General features: G+C 47.7%; 1 protein-coding gene across 2 annotated transcripts in view; it reads right to left on the bottom strand.

Annotated features, from left to right (window-relative positions):
- Positions 1 to 3,562: 3,562 nt before the first annotated feature.
- The window catches only part of PDLIM1 (PDZ and LIM domain 1), a 44,223-nt gene continuing 25,965 nt past the window's right edge, over positions 3,563 to 21,820 (bottom strand). The window contains exons 1-5 of one of the 2 annotated variants that reach the window (XM_064716428.1): positions 15,625 to 15,899; positions 13,282 to 13,617; positions 9,465 to 9,619; positions 6,440 to 6,557; positions 3,563 to 4,812 (exon numbers count right to left, since the gene is read on the bottom strand). In XM_064716428.1, the coding sequence (XP_064572498.1) occupies positions 4,626 to 4,812; positions 6,440 to 6,557; positions 9,465 to 9,619; positions 13,282 to 13,617; positions 15,625 to 15,719 (891 nt within the window). In that variant the 5' untranslated portion in view covers positions 15,720 to 15,899 and the 3' untranslated portion in view covers positions 3,563 to 4,625. Of the gene's footprint in view, positions 4,813 to 6,439; positions 6,558 to 9,464; positions 9,620 to 13,281; positions 13,618 to 15,624; positions 15,900 to 15,922; positions 16,114 to 21,820 lie in introns of those variants that run through there. The other variant, XM_064716426.1, reaches the window with a different exon arrangement.

Here is a 21,820-nt window from a genome sequence, read left to right on the forward strand (position 1 = left end):
TAAAAGCCATTTGTGTAGCTTCTGTTTTCAACTTCTGATAATTATTTTTATTAAATAAATATCTCTTTTGTTCTAAAACTCTGGATTTTGGCTTCTTAAGCAAAGCTGATCCACTAATTCACACTTTCCTGCTTATTTACTAACATTTAAAGAAAAACAAACTAACCCCACAAAACAGCAGAAAAACACCCACACACAAAACAGAAACCAAAAAGCAATGAGCCTAAAACAGCCTAAATCTTTCTGGTGCAGACATTACTTCTGTATTGACAGCTGAGTTGCCTATTTGAAGCAAAGCTGCTGCAGAGTCTGGAGCAGAAGTTTTGGAGTGACTGAGGGGGCTGAGTGTGTTTAGCCTGGAGAAGGGGGAGCTTACCACTCCACAGCTTTGTGAAAGGAGGCTGTAACAAGGTGTTGGTCCCTTTTCCCAAGTAACATGCAATAGGACAAGAGGAAATAGCCTCAGGTTGCACTAGGAAAGGGTGAAATTGTATATTAGGAAGTTAGTTCACCAAAAAATTCAAGCACTGGAACAGGCTGCCCAGGAAAGCGATGGAGTTGACATCCCTGGAAATATTTAAGATGTGGATGTGGCACTTGGGGACATGATTTAGATGGATCAGCAGTGCCATGCTAAGGGTTGGACTCTGTCTCAAAAGTCCCGATGCAATGATGACAGCTAACTCCCTTAGGCTAAATGCACATGTAATATCCTTTGCTCTTGACTGCCCTTCTCTTCCCAGACAGTACTCCTTGCCTTTCACACACCCACAGGGACATTCTGCACTTTCCCCTGCCAGAACAGTTCCCTTCACTACCTTTCTCTGTTCACTCTCTAGCACATCAGTGTCCTTCTTGTAGCAAGGGGCCCAGAACTGGGCACAGCACTGGATGAATCCGGCAGCTTTTAAACTTTCAGCTCTGGTTTGTGAAAGTGTCTTTTAAGTGTCATTTAAAAGCTGCAGTCATGGAATTGTAGCTGGAGCTGTCACAATTGCAGTTGTGCTCATTAACATGGCACAGATAACACAGAAAAAACCCCTCTACCAACTCAGAGCTCAGAAACCAGTTTTCCTTCACTTCATGATCATAATTACTCTATTGGCCTGATAGAGAAGGGAATCTTACAGTAACAAGAGATAATTATACTTACCGCTAAGGGAACAGATAAATCTGTTAATGAGTAAGCTGACTTTGATCTTTGCCTGGTGAAAGCCTCGTTTTGTTGGTAATTGCTAAAGACAAAAGTTTCTAATTTTTCTGTTCAGTTACTAATTACCTTGGGTAGTGCAAAGTCCAGCATGTGCCTCTCCTGGGGTTGGCTGAACACCTGCCCTCCCATGGGAAGGAGTGAATTCATTCCTTGTTTGCTTAGCTTGTGTGTATGGCTGTTTTCCCTATTCAACTATCTGCATCTCATCCTAATTTTGTTAAAGACAATAGTAAGTGACAGCTGCTCCTACACAGCCTACATAACTTTTGAAGACTGATCTACCCTGCTTAACCTGCAACATGGTGCAAAATTAAAGTAATCAGTGCTAAAAATGATAGACTGTGCTTTGTGCTGTGCTGCCCACCTTTGTGAGACACCCTCTGGCAGGGTGCTCACCTACTCAAATTGCTCAGCATGCTTCACATAGGAACACTTATGTGATAACTTCTAAAGCAGGCAGCTCAGTGTGGTTGCAGGGCTATTTAACCTATTTTGTTGTTGTTGACAGAGTGTAGATGCCAACTGTTTAACTCCTTAATAATCTGGAAAGTCAGACTACAGTGAACACTACAGTTGTCAAATATTTTGCCCTACATCATAAAAGATAAGATAAATACATTCATTTTTCTCAGGCAGCCACAGCAGATCATGATCAAAGATCTCAAGTAACAAATGTGAACTTCCTCACCTAACCCATTCTCATGTAATAAATTGGATCAGCTCTGGTATCCACATTAGAAACCTGTTGTCATTAGAGTGCAAGAGTTCTATTATCATTATATTGCAAGGGTTCCATATTGCCACAGTTTTGTACCTCCTTGATGGTTCTTGTAGGCAGCTGCTCTAGGCACTGACTCTTCCTGTCCTCACAGCAGCCAACTGACTCCAGTTCCCCCAATCCACTCTTTTATAACACTCTTCTTATTGGTTACAGGTGTGGCCTGTTAACATCATGCCTGCTCCTAATCTTTAGTAATTGGTTCAGCTGCAACTCTTTAGGGAATAAGATTACATTCTTACCACCTTCATTTACCCACACTGTATCCCCCTACAGAAACCTACACTTCCAGACTACTCCACAAATCTTTGGTGGTCCCTGAGTCCTGTGCCAGGCCCCTGCAGTCAGTGTTGCCAGTTGTGCTGCCAGCCTGGCTGCAGGAGCTCGGCTGGTGACAGAGCCCATGGCCCTGCACAAAGCAGGCCTTGTCACCCGTTTGCAGGGTGGCACTGGGTGGGAGGGCAGGGAAATGCCAGGCAGGGCCAGACTCTGATGCCCTTGCCCCCAAAATCATGTGGCTTTCTGGAAAGAGCGCTGTTTTGCTGACACGCTTGTGTACATAATAATGTAGTGACTTTGTAGCACTGGAGGGCTCCGCCTAGGTTCTGGGGCTGGGACACAGGGCTGCAGATGGCCTCAGCTGCCAGCATTTCCCTGGGGGAGCCCTGAGCCCCCAGCCTGCTGAGAAAGCAGGTGGTGTGGAGCAGCCACAGTCCCACTGCTGGGCAGGAGACTTGGTCTGCAATACAGGCAGAGCAGTTTGTGCCTGCAGGGTCACTCCTTCGCCCTGCAGGTCTGTGCTTCCCACCACTGCACCGCCTTATTGTGCAGTCCCACCTGCCAACACTGCAGCACACAGAGCCTTTCTCTATGGAAGTGTCCTGTGGAGAGGTGAGAATTAACACCCCTAAGCAGTAGTGAGGGGAGACATCATCCCAGCAGGAAAAAATTCCCACCACTCTCACCTTGAAAAAGAGCTGCTTATGTTACCCTCTGGAGTTTGTGCAGGTGTGTGCTGATGTGTGCCAGCGGCCCAAAGCCAGGCTTTTCCCAGGGATGATCCAAACAAAGTTTGCTGGTTGAGCTACAGCAGCCTCACTTGCTTGCCTCTGCCCATAGAAGGAGCCTGACAGGATGGACTAAATTTAGCTGGGTTGGTGATTTAGTCCTCTGCCCAACCTGCCCAAAAGCTGCCCTCTTTATCTGAACAGCAGGAGGCTTATAGGCTTGGTGTCAGATCAGCTTTACCTCAGATGAGGATTGGGTTTGGGGTTGTGGTTTGACCTTTCTGTTTTGGTTTATTAGCTTTTTGTTGTTTGGATTTTTGGTTGGGTTTTTTTTTTTTTTACAACGCAGCTGTGCTGTGGTGTGATTCATTGTGAAGGAGAGGAAGCACAGGGTGCAGCAATACAGCATTTCCAGGGCAAGGACATGACCCTGTCTGTAGCTGTTGCAGATGCACCCACTAACTCCAGGGACCCTGTGCTGGCCACAGAAGGTCTGTATGCAGCCATAAACCCACCCTGCTGATTTCAACCACTGGCAATCCATTGTAAAGGAAACATGACACATCTTAGAAACCATTTATTTTTACATGATTAGCCATCATCTCACTTAGAAGTGTGAGAGAAATAACCACTGCAGGCTTCCTCTGTGCTCTACACAGGTTCTGCTCCTCAGGCACCATCAGCCCTTTGTCCAGGGCATGAGGGGCACGTGCTCCCCACCCCACATCAGCCCCCAAAGGCGTCTCCAGGAGCTGTGCACAGCAGCAGCACGAGGAGCAGGGTGATGCCTTGGGCAGCCACATGTGGTTCCCCCAGGGGGAGCCAGAACAGGGACTGTGGCCACTCAAACTTTCCCTTCCTCACTCTCAGGTTCCCTGGTTTCCAGCAAGCATCATGAGATCGTTTTTCTCCTAGAGCTCAGTTAGTGACCGTGGGGAACAAAGGGCCATCTGTGGTGATGCAGTAGCAGGAAACACTGCCATGCCCAGTCCCATCATGCAGCAGTGCTGGACACAGAGGAGGCAGCTCTCAGCTGCCTTGCACTGGGCACAGGCCCCCAGGCTGCTCTGCACCTTGGCTATGCCCTCCTGGCCCTTGCTGGGTGCCAGCAGGCAGCTGCTCACAGCTCAGCTGGCAGCAAGACCAGCCTGACTGACTTTGTAAATACCTCCCACTGTTCTCCAGGACAAACACAGCCATGCACTGGGCATCTCTTCTGCTGCACTGCATTCTGGGAGCCACAATCCAGTGCACAAGGAAAACAGCAGAAAGGAGACACTTCTACCTTGTGGATTCACCCCATTTATTGCAGGCAAATGGATGGCAAATAACTAGAACACAGAAAAGTTGTAATCTGACTTTGGCCTCTGATTTTCCTGTGTGATTGGCAGCACAATGAAAGAAAAAAAATTGTTTATTAAAAAAAAGTGAAAGAGAGGATGAAAAGAATGTTGAACAATTAGTGACATCTCATGTGAACAGATGGAGGATTAATAATGACAAGGAAATTCAAAGCCATGCCTAACATTCCTTATTGCAAACAAGATTCTGCAGGGGGTAGGGATAATGCTCTCCAAGGAAAATCAGCAGAGGATAAATCATCCCCTTGGCTTTGTGAGCAGCACGTTTACTTTGGGAAGACGGTGACCACCTCGTAGCCCTCGGGGGGAATGACCCGTTCCCGCGCGTGCTTCTCGCAGTAGATCTGCTCTCCCACAAAGAAGTGTCCTTTCTGCTTGAGGTTGGTGCCGCAGTCGCTGCACACGTAGCACTCGGGGTGGCGCTGCTTGTCCCGGATCTTCACAAACATCCCTCTGGGGAGGAACCAGCACCGCTCAGTGCCCGCGGCCTCCCTCCTCCCCAGCCACCTCCCACCCAGCCCAGATTGCTTCTGCTCCTGACGAGCCAAAGTATAGGCCCTACCTCTGGTCAGGCAAATGTTAAGAGCACTTTTAGAAGCCAAACATGTGCTGGCATGGAAACTCTCCTCTGGGAAGTGTTTCCCAGCATTGACCTGTGTAAGTTACACAGGGACAGTCCTATAACCTGTGGTAGGAAGAATTACTGTGATGGCATTAGCTGGTGGCTGCAGACAGCACAACAGCATTCAAATGCCCAGATCAAATGGCAGGCAGTAGCTTGACCATCTGGGGAAGCAAAATCCAAGTACAAGCCAACTGGATGGCAGAACAAATGCAGAAATGCAGGGATGAATACTGCACAGCCAGCACTGCCCTTTTGCTGGTGCCTGATGTGTGGGAGAAGCACAGACACTAGATCCTTGTTTTAATCTCAGACATGGCTGCTTGGGAGCTGCAGTGAACAGATCCAGCCAAATGTGGGCCAGCTCTTACTGAAGACTTCACAGCTCAGCCCAATAGATGACCAGGAAAACTACAAAAATTACACCAGCAGTTTGTTAACTACCATCAGCCCCAACACAACAATTTTCCAGCATTATTTTGTTCCAGCAGCCATCTCTATTTTCTGTAATTCCTTAGTTTTGAGTGCTATTCAAGGCCTTTTGCTTTCTCTCCAGACCTACCCAGCTGGTTGAATAATTACAGGGTTTGTCTCTGATTCATATTTTACAGGCTATGCATTTCCTCTCTAATGAATCTGCTGGTCCAGATGCTCCAGGCATGCCAGGACCATGCAGTCACAGTGTAGCAAGTCTCAGCAACAATCTGATAGCCTGTGGCAGGCAGCATCTGAAAAATCAGAATTCTTCCATGACAATGCAGGTTTGGCTACCAGTACTTGCCTGCTGTGTAGTCAGCTGTTAAGTTAAGGGTGTTGCAGAGGAAGAATTTGAAGAATTTGAGGTTGAAAAACAGCAACTCTAAGACATAGTTATTGAATGCTGGGTCCCCCATGTGGTTGCATTTATGATACAGCAGCTCTGTAACAAACCCAAACCCCAGGTCTGCTGGAGTTGGATTTTACCCACAAAAAGACAAAAACCAATATGTCTGCATAGACACAGTGGAGGTGTGAGGTCCTACAGGAGAGTGGGGAGCAGAAGGCAGCTCTGCAGTCCCCACTGCCTCTGACCACCAAGGCAAGTCTCCATGCCACGCCTGGGAGCACTGAGATGGGAAACTCCTTAAATACACAGGCCCTGAATGAAAAGGTCATTTTGTTTCCAAATGCTGTAAACAGATTTCAGGTCAGCCAAACACTGCAGAAACAACTGCCTCAAGGTTTGAGTCACAGGGACTTGCTCTGGTTCCCACTGATATGGATCTGTAGCTGGAAACCCAACTCCTGCCTCACTGCAGGGACCTGCAAAGTTAGTGTTGTAAAAGCTGGTGAGAATAAACGTGCCTTGAATCTCCTGGATGCACTGATGTGGGTAAGTGAGGCTGCTTGGGTGCACTGCCTCAGCCCCTGGCACAGGCATGGGCTGCTCACCTCAACCCCAGGGACAGGCTTACTTACACAATGCCAGATCCACACTTGTCACACATGGGCAGCTTCTGGGCATTCCCAATCGATGAGGCCACCTTTGTGGTAGGGGCCTTGACGCTCCTAAATCCAGATGGTTTGGTAGGGTCTCCTGGGGGTGGAAGGAGAGTGCTTCAGAGCATGTGAGATGCGTGGCTTGAGGATGTTCCTCCCAAGCAGGTGATCTGCTGGGGGCATGACATTCTTTAAGCCCAGCTCTGAGGCAGGGATTCATGCATGGAAAGTGGGCAGGGATTTAGGGATGTGTGGGGAGGAAGGAGAGGAGAGACACAGCTGAACCTCGCCCTGGAAATGTGAGGGCTTGAGATGGTGGGCAGTCAGAAGAGATTATTTTCTCATCTTAAGAGCCCATCAGACTTCAGCTGATGTGTCTCACATGCACAGATGCACAAAGCAAAGCAAAGCCTGAGCCTTGGCAGCACTGGAGTCTGCCTGATGTGTCCTGATCACACAGAGTCATGCTGATTCCCAGATTTGAGCTCAGAAAGAGGTGGGTGTTCTGTTGGGAGGACTGTCAAAGCCCTTTTCCAGTCTGCTGTCTATTTTACAGTGGAGTTGGTTCCCCCAAGACTCCTGGAAGATTTGGTTAACAAATTCCTTATTGCAGAGCCCTGGGACACTGGGGATAACCTTGCACTCCCCTGCTGTTGCATAGCATGCTCCAGGTATCTCCCTCTTGCAATTTCTGTGGGGCACAGAGGCCCTTCTCTCCTGCAGGGCCTTTGCAGGGGACATTGTGCTGACCTGGATACCTAAATCAGCAGTGGATCCTAGATGTGGGATACAAGGCAAGCGTTTAAATATCACAGGAAAAAGGAGCCTTTTATAAAATGACACCAATGATGGGACTAATCTCATCTACATGACTTTTCTAAGGGGTATGACACCAGTTAACAAGGGAAGAAGGCTGCTGAGACTCCCATGGTATTTCACCAGAAACACCTTGGACTGTGAGGGACACTGATGAACACCTTCAGACCAGTGTCAGACCAAGAGCACATTTCCAATGGGCATTCCCAGCGCAAGGGGCGGAAAAACCCTCCAAAGACAGACCCTGGTGACCAGCCATGTCAGGGACTCACCACAGCCCAGGGCAGCAGCACTGACAGAAGAGGAAAAAGGGGGAAACTGCCTGCCTCAGCTGTAGGGCAGGTGATGCTGTGCTGGTTTGCCTTTAGGGCAGCCTTCAGCTCAGAGGTTTGCACCCAGCTCTGTGCAGATGCTGGTCCAGAGGTACAAGTTCCCTAACCCTCCAAACATGGCAAGAGCCACCTGCCCTCTAAGGGTTGCTGCAAGTGACTGTCACTGGGAAGCAAGCAGCAGCAATCACATTTTCAGACTCTTCATATCACTTCTGTTCACTCCCTTTGCCTCAACGAGCACTTTGCTCTTATCAGCTACATCGACAACACGCTTTTAAATCTCTCCTAATCAAACACCCACAGGAACCGTGCCATGTTCAACCCTGGAACACTCTCCATTTTTGAGCACAGGGTCAGGCCTTAAAAGACCAGCCATGGTGCCTCCAAACAGCCACACTTGGCTGCTGTGCCTGGCCCAGGCTCTCAGCTGGTGTAAGTCAGTGCAGCCCACACAGTCAGCGATGCCCCCAGGGCCTTGTCCCAGCCGGGCATGGCTCACACCCGTCATTCCCAGGCCACTGCCTGGAGCCCCGCTGGGAGAAGGCACCACCCAAAGTGCCATTTATCACACGGAATGCCATCCAAAGTGCCGTTTATCACACCAAGGATCTGACTCGCAGCAGTGTGTGTTTGTTTGCTGCTGGCCGAGCAGCACGGGCAGGCTGGGCCATGGAGCATTGTCAGCTCACTGTGGAATAATGCCAGAGCCTATCCCGGCCCCCTGATCGGGCAGGCAAACCTTGTGCCAGAGAATCCCAACAATGCTGCAAATCTTCAAAGAAAGATAAAACAGAGAGGCTTTTGCTTCTTATCTTCTTCAGCACTACTAAGCACAGGGGAGGACCTTGGCTTCGGGAGAAGTCCGGGCTACTCCTTCCATGCAGGAGCTGAACCCTGAGGGCAAGCTGCAAACACTCAATATTTAAAAGATTCTTTCAGGTTGGTATTTTAACAGCATATTAGAGACTCCATGATCCTGGTTTCTTTCTTCCTGTTGTTTCCTTATTTCCTTCATGTTGCTGTTTCCCTACAGATCTCTCAGACCTACCAGCACTTGGCTGATCTGTTTCTCTTTGTGGTGAATATCTCAGCACCAGGCTTTTTTTGGATTAAACTGAACATACCACTGCCAAGCTAATAACACAAAAGACTGGCCCTAAGGACAAAAAAAAGGTCATTCTTGGAATTCTTTTCCCATTCATTCATTCATTTTATTTTATTTTATTTAAGGGGAGAAGAGAGCATGATTTAGCCCCCAAATAAGTTAATTGGCTTTTTTATCTTAAACTCTATGGCTCTGAATTGTACAAGTCCAAACCTAAGATCAAGAATGCCAAGAAGAGCGAATTTTCAGAGGTTAAAAGCAATTAACTGCTCATTGTAACCAAGCTTCTATATTTTTACATTCAGCTGCAGAAGGGAATACTTTTTCTTGTGTAGGGGGATGGAGTTCAGAAGCAATAGGCCTCACTGAAGAGCACTATCTTGCGATACCATCCAAAGTCTTGGCTCCAAGATGGTCTTTAATCAGTGAATACTGTCTTAAAGGGGGCAAAACTTTAGAAACTATAGGAGATTTTGCAACTTTAAAAATTCCTTCTTGATAACTAAATGTTGCAAGGGTTTATTTCTGGAGCGCTCACTCAATGATTAAGCAATGATGTGGGCCCATAGACACTGAAGCTAATAAATGAGAGAATATGAAGTGATCAAATTAGGGACTAGGTCTGTAGGTTTCTGTAGAAGCCACCTACAGGTGCTACCTTAAACAATCAACAGCTAAATGGAAAATAAAGTTTTAAATGCTACTCAACCCAAAGAACAGCAGAGGGGAAGAGCTCACATCAGGTACTCACCTTTCTCCTCTGACTCCAAGATCTCTTGCAACACAAGAAATGAAGCAGACTGTCTGGGTGGCTCATTTGACTCTTGATTCTCCTGCAGCATCTTGTAAACCTCAGATTGTTTGTCTATGGCAATGCTGCCTGGGGTCTGGTTATGCTGATCTAAACTGAGGAAGGAACAGAGAATCCTCTTGTTAAATGGACAAAAACTAAAGGTAATCCCTCTAGCAGAACTCTCAGGATGCATCACATGGCTGAAGAATGAACGTGCAAAGCACACGCACGACGGGAGGCCACAAACACAGAGGTGCTGGATGTGCTCCGAGTGGGACCGGCACGCTGGGCTGGGCTGTGCCCACGCTGCTGTCAGCAGCTGCTCACTGACTGCCCCCAGCCAGGGCTCTCCTTGCTTCACAGTAACCACACACTCCAGCAGCTAAAGCCTGCCCAGGAAATCACAGCTCTGGTAACAGCAAAGTAAAGAATTCATGTGCTGCGATGGGAATCCCACCGAGTAGCTGTGCCATCCATGCATGTTCCCTGTGTGCATAAACCACCTTACGCTGCTACCTTACACCACTGTGAATCTCAAACTAAGAAAAATTTATTCCATTAAAAAGAATTCTTTGCAAGTACCCTATGAATTGCTTGTAAATGTCACCTTCACCAAGTAACAGCTGTAGGGTCTAACTAGAAGATTCTCTGATGGGAAGTAATTTAGTCTGGTTATCAAGTGAGTGTTACTATTTCCATTTTCTAGGTGGAGCCCATTTTTACAGTATTTTACTAAGGTTATAATGAGCAGGTCGAGGGCAGAGATTTCTCTCAGCTAAGGCTAAGCCCTCAGTGCAGCTGCCCTGAGGTGCTGCTGCCACCCCTCATGTCATGAGGGACTTACATCCTTACACAGTGTCATGGTGGTCATTGGGGAATAAAAAGGAGTCTGGAAGCAGTGCCTAAGATAAACTCCACATACAGTGGGTAGAGGATAGATTAAACTGCAGGAGAATATTTAGAATATCCCTTGGGAAAAGCTTTCCAGTATATCTAATAACACTGAAATACCAGAGGAGATTGTTGCGGACAGGCAAGGAACCTCCAAACTAAAGGATTTGAAAATAGTCTGGACAAATATACAGTGGGAATTATTTAAATCAATGGTTTAAATTGCCAAGTGCTGGACTAAGGGATGGACTAAAGCACACAGGAAGTTCCTGCTTGCCTTGTGTTCTGTAGCTGCAGTAAAACATACGATAAAATGAAATAGCTGACAGAACTTCTCTGATACCTCAATTCTGTAATGTAGTCTTATAAATGTAAATAGTCTTCTTGGTTTCACCATTCTTGCATTCTGTGATTGCATGAAAAGTACATAAACATCCTGAAGTTCAGACTAAATTGCAGAGGGAAATCGTTTTCTCGAGGAGGCAACCGCATACTTTCAATGCCAATGACCGATTGAGTCATCTGGGAGTTACTCTACATAATAAACTCTTCAAGCATCAGAAGTAAAATCATCACATGAGTTACAAAATGCTATTTCCATAAAAAGGATTTCATAAAATGTTTCCATCTTTAGCAATTTTCAGTGGAGCAGGAAGAACATTAGACATGCAAACAGCTGAACTTTTGAAACCTGAATCTCAGTTACTGAAGCTTCTTACTCAAATAAAAGAATTATGTGCCTTCTGTTAGACAGAAGATGTCCCATGCTCCATATTACATTCATCTCATGTAAACTCATATAGTCCCACTGCTCTATCCACTCATAAAAACATTATGCAAGAAGCCTTTCATTGCAGTTTGCATACCAAGAATGTTTCAATACCATGCATCCAAAAAGCAGAGGCTAAATAATCTTAGAAAGCATTGGAGTCAAACAAAGCCATCATATTTCAACCATGCATTGTGCCAGTGCATAACATACATATCAGCCTTCCCAGGTATGCACCCTATACATCCACTTGCACATACAAGATGTCCAAAAGGCTATAAAAACCATCAAACCCAGATTTGTACCAGCAGAGTAAAATACCTCAAACTGTCAGGGCAGAAGGCTATGCTGCTTAAATTAAACAACATCTCCGAAAAGGATGTGTATCTTTTGAAAGGGCAAGGCCACAGAAATTGTACCTGCAAGATATTGGGTCTCTGTATTCCAGCTGATTTTTGGCACCCTCTGTTACACAGGTACTTTATCTGCAGCAATCACCAGCAACTGGTGTCCTTTTCTGTGTACACAAGTTCCCTCATGCAGAAACTTTGTAGGGAACAACCCCAAGCACATTTATTGGGTCTCAGACTTACACAACCATTACTGGATCTCATTGCTGTTACCATGGGAAACTTGCAACACTGACTAATACTTGATCACTGAGCCTTAAATATTGGCAAGAAGATAGTAATAAAAACCATAAAGACATAGCCTTGCACAGAATCTTCAAAAAGCACAGTTGATTTTTTGCTAAGGGTATTTTACTATTTTATGTCAGCCTATTTTGCAACGCTTACAAGAGTCTCAAGGCTACATGAAGGCTCAGAACTTGGAGCAGTCCCTTTGGCCATTAAACAGTTGCTGATATCTGGGTTCCTTTGTGACCACTATCAGCACAGAGAGCTGGCAGTGGGACCACTCCTGGTGTGCATGGTACTGACTACAAGCCAGAGCACTGACTTACAGCAAGTAACTGCACTGAGTAACAAGACAGGAGTAAATCCTCAGTAAATCCTCCCACAATCTCTTGGCTCCTGGCACAAGACAAAGCTTGGCTGTGTGTGTCCAGGGCTGAGGACACCAGTTTTTCTGCTTTGAAGTACATGGTTCCCAGAAGGGAACTGTGAGCAGTCCAGGAGCCATGAGATCTGGCTGTGTCCTTTTCTGCCCCATGGAAATTGACCACTGTCCTGGGATTGACCACTGTCCTGGGCCACATGTCACACAGCTGCAAGCTGCTTGGTCAATAGCAGAAGGTTCACAATTCATCCTTGACTGGACTCCTGAAACACAGATAAAAGTGCTTTCTGATTCACCTGTCCTGATGCTAAAGTCCTTGCTGTAAAACCCAGAGGCTGTCACTTAGAGACACAGGCCATGGGGTTCCCAAGCATCACAAAGTCGACATCAAACAGCCCCCAGGCCTTGTGCTGCTGAGGCTCACCACAGGTCCTGCAGACCTCAGAGCATGCTGAGCATCCTCCACTCCTTTGGGCAGAGGGGGAGGACTGTGCTGCAGCAACCTCTGCAGACAAACTGGCAGGGGTGGGAACACAGACTGTCCCTCCATGTGCCTGGTGCCTGCCAGGCTGCTCCAAACTCCTGACTTGTCAGCCAAAGATGGAGAGCAGAGTACCTGCTCCAGCCTGAAATGAAACGTGCTCAGCACACATCCATGGCCAATGAAAGAAAAGAACAAAGACCGGCAGCGTCTGTCAGTCACAAACAACAAAAGTTATTTCAAGTGCAGGAAAAATACCAGCTTTCAGGATAAAGCACTCTCCTACCCTCAGCAAACCCATCTGCTGCAGGTGGCTCCTCCAGAAAAGCCACCAGGTGCTGTCAAGTCCCGCTGTGTGGGTGTGCAGGGGACAGTGGACATACTGACAAGCTAAAAACATATTTTGGTGTTTCCCATGGTGTTGGGCACAGACACAAGGCAGAGAAAGCTCCTGTGAAGAGTCATGCACTGACATTGGAATGGTGAAATGCAAATGCTCTTTTCTTGTGACCGGACAATGCCATGAGCCACAGACTGGGACGAGGGACTCGTGGACACTGAAATGCAGATGAGCAGGTGTGCTGAGCTGGCTGCAGAGGCCATGGGCAGGTTACCTGGGGAAATCAGGGCTAACAGAAGAGATCTGCCCCTGCAGAGTGTCCATGATGTTGCTCTGCGAATAGAGCTGCAGGGGAGAATTGAACTGCACGTGCAGCACTTTGAGTCCCGGCACCTCCACTTCCACAGGGCTGTTGGGGCAGACCTGGGCCGCATGCTTCAGCTGCTCAGGCCCCACCCGGACCTGGCTGGGGCTGGAGGAGGAGCTGTGCCTGCGCCGCAGCTCGGAGCTCTGCAGAGGGTTGTACACGGAGGCCACGGGAGCCTGCATGGCACCCACCGGCGATGGGCGGCCTCCAGCCCACGCGTCCACACGGGCAGGGGGAGATGGGCTGGTCAAGGTTTGGTTGGGGTTTACATTGCCAAATTGAGGGCAAAATGCAGAGGAGGAAGAAAGGAAAGAAGAAAGAAATTAATGAAGGGCAAAGCGAAATACTTCAAGCCATCAGGCAGCTGCAGAATATTGTCTTAAGGACACACCACTGAACACACAACTTTACAGGCTTCTGACTAATGTTGTGCCTCTGGTCTCACACTCCAGGTGTGTCCACACAAAAACTAAAAAATAAGCCCTCCACAGATAAGCAAATGCATGGGTTGTAAAAGCAATGAAGAAGTGGCAGCAAGGGTTTCATTTTACAGTAACTCCCTGCACACACACTTGTGGTCCCACTGTCCAGACAAGGAATGCCACCTTCACTGCTGCTCTCCTCAAAGCTAGCCTTGGCATCCTACTGAGGAGTAATCTCACCTTCCATTCCAAACCAGAAATGCTTAGCAGTAGGGCTTCTCCATCCCCACCTGCTTTGTGACATCAAATCCAATGGAGATACTTGCTTTTATTTCTATATGTACTACAGCCCCGCATTTGTACCACACACTCTCTAAGGATGAAGCATGGACTAGGTCTCCAGTCACATCACCATGTGCAGTAGCAGAATCAAGTGCTGGGTTCAGATGGGCTGTGTGTCTGCAGGATGCAGGGTGGAGATGCAGATAAATATCAGGTAAACCTGGCCTTGCTCAGGTATATACCAAATAACTCAGTGAAACAGATGGGCAGGAATTTAAAGGCAGCTGGAAGACTGTATGTGAAGGGAGAACCTAGACATCCTGTGCCTGTGCACTGGGGAGACTACACTGGGTTTTTAACATCAGGCTGAGGTCCCTGGCTCTCTGAAAACCAGCAGTAATTTATTTGCTTTTGATGACTCTGTAAACAAAAGCACGTTAGCATCAAAGCCTCATCCACAGTTTTCCCAGCATTCCTTTGCAACTTGCTGTGTTTCAGCAAGGAAAGGATGAAAGAGATGCCCTGTATCCAAGCTGGAGCAGGGCTGGCAATGGATGCTCCTGCCAGGAGGAGCAGAGTGAGCCACAGCTCTAGAAGGGACCCACCTCTTTGCTGACCCCTGCAAGAGAAAGGGATCAGCTACAATGTTCCAGCCAAATCTCCCTGGCTTCCAGGGAGCGCTCTCCCATGGAGAGGACACCAGAGCGAACCAGGGATTGTATCTCACTGCCAGATGGTCCCATCAGGTTAATGCAATGTCGGATTTCCATTGCCCTTGCTCTGCTTTTGCCCAGCCCCTGGATGAGGCTGCTGAGTCTACCAGAAGCAAATGAACAATCTGTCACCTCGTCTGCCAGCTGCAGCACTGTAACTGCCTGGAAGGGACCATGCTGCAGACTGGGCTGCCAATGCAAGGAGCTGGTTTCACTGTCAGGCTTGTGTTAAACCACAATCAGGTCTTTGTACCCTGCAACAGCAGAGGCTGAAGTTACTTTTGCCTCCCCATTCTCTAGTCAGAAATTTAATCACGTATTATCAAAAACACTGTTCTTTCAGCTTTTATTATAAAAATAGCCAAAGCCTTCTAGGCAGTCTGATATTGCTATGCGGAGACTTAGGGCAGTTAAGCAAGCTGACTGTCACAGCCAGAAAACTTTCAAGTAGTTTCTGGTTTATTACCTCCAATAAAAAAAAAGGGGAACTTTGAAAATCTAGGGTAAAATAATGTCATTGGTGAGGCTCAGTTGCAAACACAATAATGAACAGGCCCTTTTAAGATTGGGACCCTTTCCAGTCTCATACATAAAATCCCTCACACTGAATGAATGCTTCAGCTACTTTTTAAAACTCCTGAGAAAAGCAAAGTTTGATCATAAACCACAGAAATATTCAGACTAAGGCAGAGCCTGGCTACAAATCCCAGGCCAGCTGGGAACAGGGATGGGTGTGCTTCCTGCACTATCTGGTGCCATTCCTGCCCAGCATGGCAGCGAAGCAGGCACGAAACACTAACTTTAGGAAGTGCTTGTAACAAGCTATCAGGCACCTGTTCAGACCAGCGGGCTGGTATGTCATGCTGAATGCACGCGGAAACTGCGTCGGTCTCTGCTGAACAAAGAAACACAACAGCATTAATTTCATGTCTGCACCCACAAAATATTCCCCACTCCTCCAAGCCCTGTCCCTGGGAACAACATCCAGACTTGTGCCTCTTCTGCTCCCGTTGTCCTGAAAGAGAGCCTGCCTTGGTATAACAGACTGGTACCTTTGCAGTGAACTCGTGTCTCCTGAAGCCTTTCCCTGGAGGCCCAGGGAGGGAGGGAGGGGGTGAGGGAGGTACTTACGGCTTGGAAGGCTCCAGGGCCCCGGGAGATGTTTTTGTCTCCACCGCGCTGTTGAAGGACTGGATGTTCTCTGAGGAGTAGAGGCCTGCTGGGCTGTTGTACTGAGCAGTGATCACCCTGGGGGCAGAAGCTGTGGCAGCAGTGAAGGGCACTGCACTCCGATTGTGTGCACTTCCTATGTGCTTTATTTCCTGCATGCAAAGGAGCAGAGGCAACAGTCAGAGGTGCTCAGGCATGCAGGTGGATGTGACAGGGCAGCCCCACAGCACTGCAGTGGTGGCCTTCATGTGTGCTCTCAGCTGAGGAGCAGGTGACCACAACCACCAAAGCAAGTGAGCATCCTCCAGATGGCATGAGGGCCCATCCTGGGCGGCTTCAGGATGACCTTCAGGACATTTCATTGTTGACATACTGGCAAAAAAAGAGCTCAGAAACACTGCCAGAGCTATTAGATGAAGGTGCCACACACCTGGAAGCTCCTGCAAGCCTACAGTAACCTACAGGATCATCTTCCTCATGCAAGACTACAGATTTTAAGCATTCCTTGCAATTCCTGAGAGCAGGGTTGATTTCTATGGAAAATCGAGGATGAGGGGCAGAAAGAAGAAAACTTCTCAATGACATCTGAAAATTCAGCTTCCTTTGGATAAGGCAACCCAAAAAATAAGGGATTTGTCATTACTACAAGTGCTCTGTAGCATCTCTGCTCCTTAGCTAAGACCAGGGTACACAGCTGTCACTGATTAACAACTTTGGAATTTCTGGACAAGAAAATCCACAACAAAGGTGTGAAGTGCCATTGTCAATACAAAAGATTGCCCACAGGCAGTGACCGCTAACTTTCAGCAACTTCTTTAGTGTCAGAAGTACAAAATATCACTCAGATGTTCTGTGTTTGCTGCAAATTGGAGGCTTCCAGCAGTGGTAGTGTATACTTAGAAACATAGGCTACAATTTAATAAGAAAAAGGGCAAATCCAAGTTAAATAAGACTTGAGCTAGGACTCTTCTTAATCACAGGCAGTACTAACAAAAATGAGGACATTTCCAAGCCCTATCACCAGTTTAGCAGGCTGGGAATTAGCAGCCTTCTGGCAGAGATAACAACATCCAGGGCTTATTTCTCCCCAGAGAAGATGCTTGACAAAAGCAAGAAGAAAGTATAATTTGGCCTCACTAGAGCAGGCATAAGAAAGGACTAACAGCCACAGAAGGGAGTGAGGTATTGAGGGCTAAGAGAAGGCACCAAACCTGATTTTTGAAAGGTTTCAGCCAGCCATAGAGATTGGGCATGGCTTCAATACAGGGCTAACAGCCAATGGCACAGGATGAAAGGGGGCACTTCTCAGCCTGCTGGACCCATGGGTCCCAGCTCCAACCCAACGAGTTCCCACTCCCACTCTAAACAGGCCCTGACTTCTACAGCAATGACGTGAGATTTTACTGCACTGTGAACGTCTCACAGCACTTGTTTGATAGAGATACAGTTACAAGATAAACACTCATTAGACAAAAAGCATGACTTAAATCCCCTTACAGATTTTTCTTTAAATCAATTTTTTGTCTCCAGACTTCCTTAGGCAGCTGGCTAGCCTTCCCAGACTGACAGATGGGAGTCTTCTCACTTCATGGCATTCGAATGCTATTTATGGCATCAAGCAGAGCACAGAATCCCTCAGAGAAGAGCGGCTTGGATCCAAAAGCCCTCATGAGTTACAAGCCATTTGAAATCAGCAGGGTAGCTCAAGATGTTCAGGTGTGGAGTGACAAGGCTGCTCTCCCACAGCTTTCTGGCCAATATGTATGGATATTAGCCATTAAACTTTCCCACACACCAAAGGGAAAATGACCCTGGAGTAATTAGCTAATCTCCCTTTGTTGTAATCTCATTCAAACCACATAACAGGACTTGTGAAAATAGTCCTTCCCATGGCAAAAATGTGGATTTTAGCAAAAAAAAATAAATTACTTTAACCCTATATCAAACCATGGGGAACAGTTATATCAGCACTAAATACACATGGTAGCCCACCATTCAGAGGCCGTGAGTGGGAGAGGATTACAGATGTGCACATAAATACTCGGTTTCATGGAAGACTGAGAGAGAAGGTTTAGGCTAAGGGGGGTTATATTCTAAGGTCAAATAGACTCCACATTGAAATCATGTCACAAGATGTATTGAGGAAACATTTAAGCATTACTCAAGAATTAAGGAAAGGGAAGTAATTTACAGTTTAGTTGGGTTTTTCTTTTAAGTTTGGTTTCCTAAGAAAGTAAGGCGTCTCAATTACATAGCCAACATGCACATGGGCATGTTGAATCTTTGAAAGTGTCCGCCAAGCCAAATTGGGTTTGCCAGTGGTGGAGGCCTCAAGGATCCTTATCTTCCTGCAGGTGTTGAGGCAGGAAGAACGGGGCAGCTACATGGAGAAGAGAGACTGACATCACATTAGTGCCTTGACTCCAAGAACTGCAATACACACTCTGGCACAGAATCCACATAGGAGCTTCTGTCCTACTTTTGGACACCAGGTAGGTTTTCTACTGTGTAGTAACACCAAGACGATAAGTTAAGCTTTCAAAAGTGTTGGGGCATTTCCAGGAGCTCTCAGATGTATAGAGGTCACTGACTATAAGGGAGTTTAACAGTTAAACAGAGAAATTGGTGCAGAACCTGGTGTCTGAAGATTGGAAAAATCCCATGTGGAGAACATCACAGAAAGTGAATAACTCAAGAGTATACAGACAAGTATTACAAGAGCAGCAGCATTATGAAGTGCACTTGGATAATCCAAATTCTCCAGCACTTCCTGTTACACCATGCTGTTCTTTTTGCTCAAGCTGTGGAAGGAATTTGCAAAGAACAAGTGCCTTCATGATCCCAAGATCAAAAGATAATGTGTTCTCACTGTCAAATATATTTATCTAGGGATTTTCCAGAACTGCCGACCTAGTGCCTGTGCTGTGCAGCAGTTTTGTTAAAGCCCCAGCTCCTGGAATCATATTTATGTGACAGTCTTTCACTTACTACTGGAAAAAAAGTCAGATAAGTGACACTCCCAAAAACCTGTCCACCAGCAGGCAAGTGGAAAACATTAGTGCAAAAACCCAGCTACACTGTGCATATGTGTGGGGACAGCACCCAGTCTGTGCATTTGAGATGCCTAGCGTTTGCAGCATCTCTAAGGCTGTGGCAATCCCAGGACCAACACAAGGAAAAGGGGCAAGTAGCATTAAACAGCATCCCTGGCTGGAGCACAGACTGCAAGAGCAGGAAGCAATGGTCTGTTGCAGAGGAAGAACTGGCAGTCACCTAAAAGGACACGATCTTATCCAGTCAGGACACGACCTGCTCTTTCTTGGAGAGTAGTACAGAGGAGTGTGATTAATGCTAGATCTCTTCAGAGACACCTTCTGTTGGCACCTGCAGGCAGAACTGGAAGCACTTGCCTCACTCTCCCTGTCAGCTGTGGCACTATCTCAGTGCCCTTACACCACCCTGTCAGCAGCAAGCACGGGTACCAGCAGTGGTTATTTTGGTCTGAACCTGGGGTATGGAAGCTCCCAAGCTACCAGGTATTCAAGAGCATTATTTTACCACTATAAACTGATACCATGGTAGTGAAATTTCTTTGTCTGCACAGACATCAGCCTTGCTCCCCTCCTTCCTTTGCAGGGCCTATGTATCCAGAGGGCCCAGCAGAGTGACTAGATCAAGCTAAACTAGATTTGCACTGCATAGACTTCACTACCAGCTGCTTCAGAACTCTCACTTCACTTTGAAATTGAAGCAATTTCTTCAACAGCCTCCTCCCCATCTAAAGCTACCCCCCATAAGAATAAGCTCAAAATGGCTTTGGAGCACAACCCCACGTGCTCCCGCTGCAAATGTCCCCATCTCACAGAAAAAAGCTATTTTTCAATCCCAAGGACAAACAACATTTGTAGCTTCAGGTCAGACATGCACATCTTCTGGCAGATGAGTTTTCTAGGTGCTGGCTGTTAGTGGCAGCAGCCCTCTCTGGGGCAGATGGGACACAGCTGTGCACTGCAGGCACTGCAACACAGCCATTCCAGCTGGGTGCTAAGGGGGTCCCACTGCCACCACCACAGCCCGCCAGCAGAGAGCTGCCAGCAAAGGTGCCAGGCTGTGAGGATGGGGAAAACATCCCTGTGCCAGAGCAGGAAGCAGATCAGCATTTCCTCCTGCACCAGCTGCAGACTGCGTCATGGGGAATTATCAGGGAAAACAATGGCCCCTTCCTCCCTCTCATATGAGGCCATCCTCAGTGACACTGACGTGCAGGCTGTGAAATCCCCACGCTGCATCAGCTGTCACTGCAGTGCCTGCAGCCAGCCAGCAGCTTGTGGCATGGGAGTCTGCTTCCTCCTCACCAACACTTCCACCACTGGACCCATTCCCACCATTGGGAATGGGGGCAGGCAGCTTCAGGGAAATTCCCAGCTGCCAGCGAAGCAGACAGACAGCCCCGGATGAGCCACCTCTATCAGCTGAGCTGGGACCCATCCCGTGGCATAAAGCCATCTGGACACCTTCATGGCCTCGTGCCCTTGAGCAGGTTGGGAGCAGACCGGGCTGAGGGTGGGCTCTTGGGTCCCTTCCACCCTGCGGTGACGTGGCCAAGGCCATCCTGTGCAGGGCCTGTATGGACGTCACCACCACCAGAAACAGGAAAAATCTGGAGGCTTTTTGTGCTCACTGAATAAACTAAACCAACATGTGCGTGGTCAAGCAGCCTCTCCCGTTAAGTGGGGTTTTCCTCTCCCCACAGCATGGCTGAAGGCACTCAGCTGGGCTAGGCCCTCACAGATGCTGGGCTGGGCCCTCACAGGTGCTGGGCTGGGCCCTCACAGGTGCTGGCATGCACCTACAGCCCCCTCACTCCCCTGCCTGCCCCTGCCCCTGGCCCTGGCCCGGCCATCTCTCTGCAGTCTGGAGGAAAGAGAGGTCAAACATGGAGCAAGGGCTGCTTGAAGCCAAAAACTACTTTCAGGTGTGCAGTAATGATTTACAGACTGGCCAGCTCTTGGAGTCAGGGGATTCACTCTCACCTCACATCAAAAACTAAAGAAAAAAATTAAAAAAAAATCAGCACTCAGACACTGCAGTTGCAGGGAAAAGCAAAAGCCTTCACAGGCGCCTGGAGCAGCCAAGTGAACCAGCAAAACTTGCTGCCTCACAGGGCCTCAGAAACGTGGGATGTTTTTGCATCCCAAGTCAGAGCCCAGAAGCTCAGGGCAGGCAATGCTGGATTGCACACCTCGAGAGCCACGCCAAGAGGAAACAAGATGAAACATTTCTCAGTACAAATGTTTACTCAGCTCTAAGAAAACGGGCCCCTGACCAAACCTCAGAGTGTGAGAGCACTCTGGTCCTGTGGGCAGCAAAGGAGAGCAGAGCCCAGCAGGCAAAGCCCCACTTCATCCTCGCCCTTGCAAAGCCACCCAGGCAGCAAAGGCCAAACTCGTGACCAGCTGGCGTGTCTGGGTCTGGGCTTGTGCCAAACACACAGCAACAGCTCAGGAGAGGACATCTTCATGGCAAACTCCACCCCATGCTATGTTTCATCAGCTGTGATCACAAGTATTAAGAAGTGCCTTTACTTTCACCTCTCCCTCTATTATTGTTTGGGGTTTTTCAGCTATGGAAGGATTTTTTGCAATGCTTTGAAATCTGATTAAAAATGAGAAAGGGTTTGGGGTTTTGTTATTGTAGGGGGGTAAAACAATAAGACTAGCTTCCCACATCCTCTCCCTCCACGTCCCTGACACATTCCACACCCATGCAGTAATGCCTTTTAACCAAAACCAGCAGGTCGCAATATGCCAGCACAGTTCCCAGTCCCAGTATTGTTACTTTATATACCTCTTGCTTCAT

The sequence above is a fragment of the Zonotrichia leucophrys genome, chromosome 6 (assembly GCF_028769735.1).
Source record: "Zonotrichia leucophrys gambelii isolate GWCS_2022_RI chromosome 6, RI_Zleu_2.0, whole genome shotgun sequence".
Taxonomy (NCBI): domain Eukaryota; kingdom Metazoa; phylum Chordata; class Aves; order Passeriformes; family Passerellidae; genus Zonotrichia; species Zonotrichia leucophrys.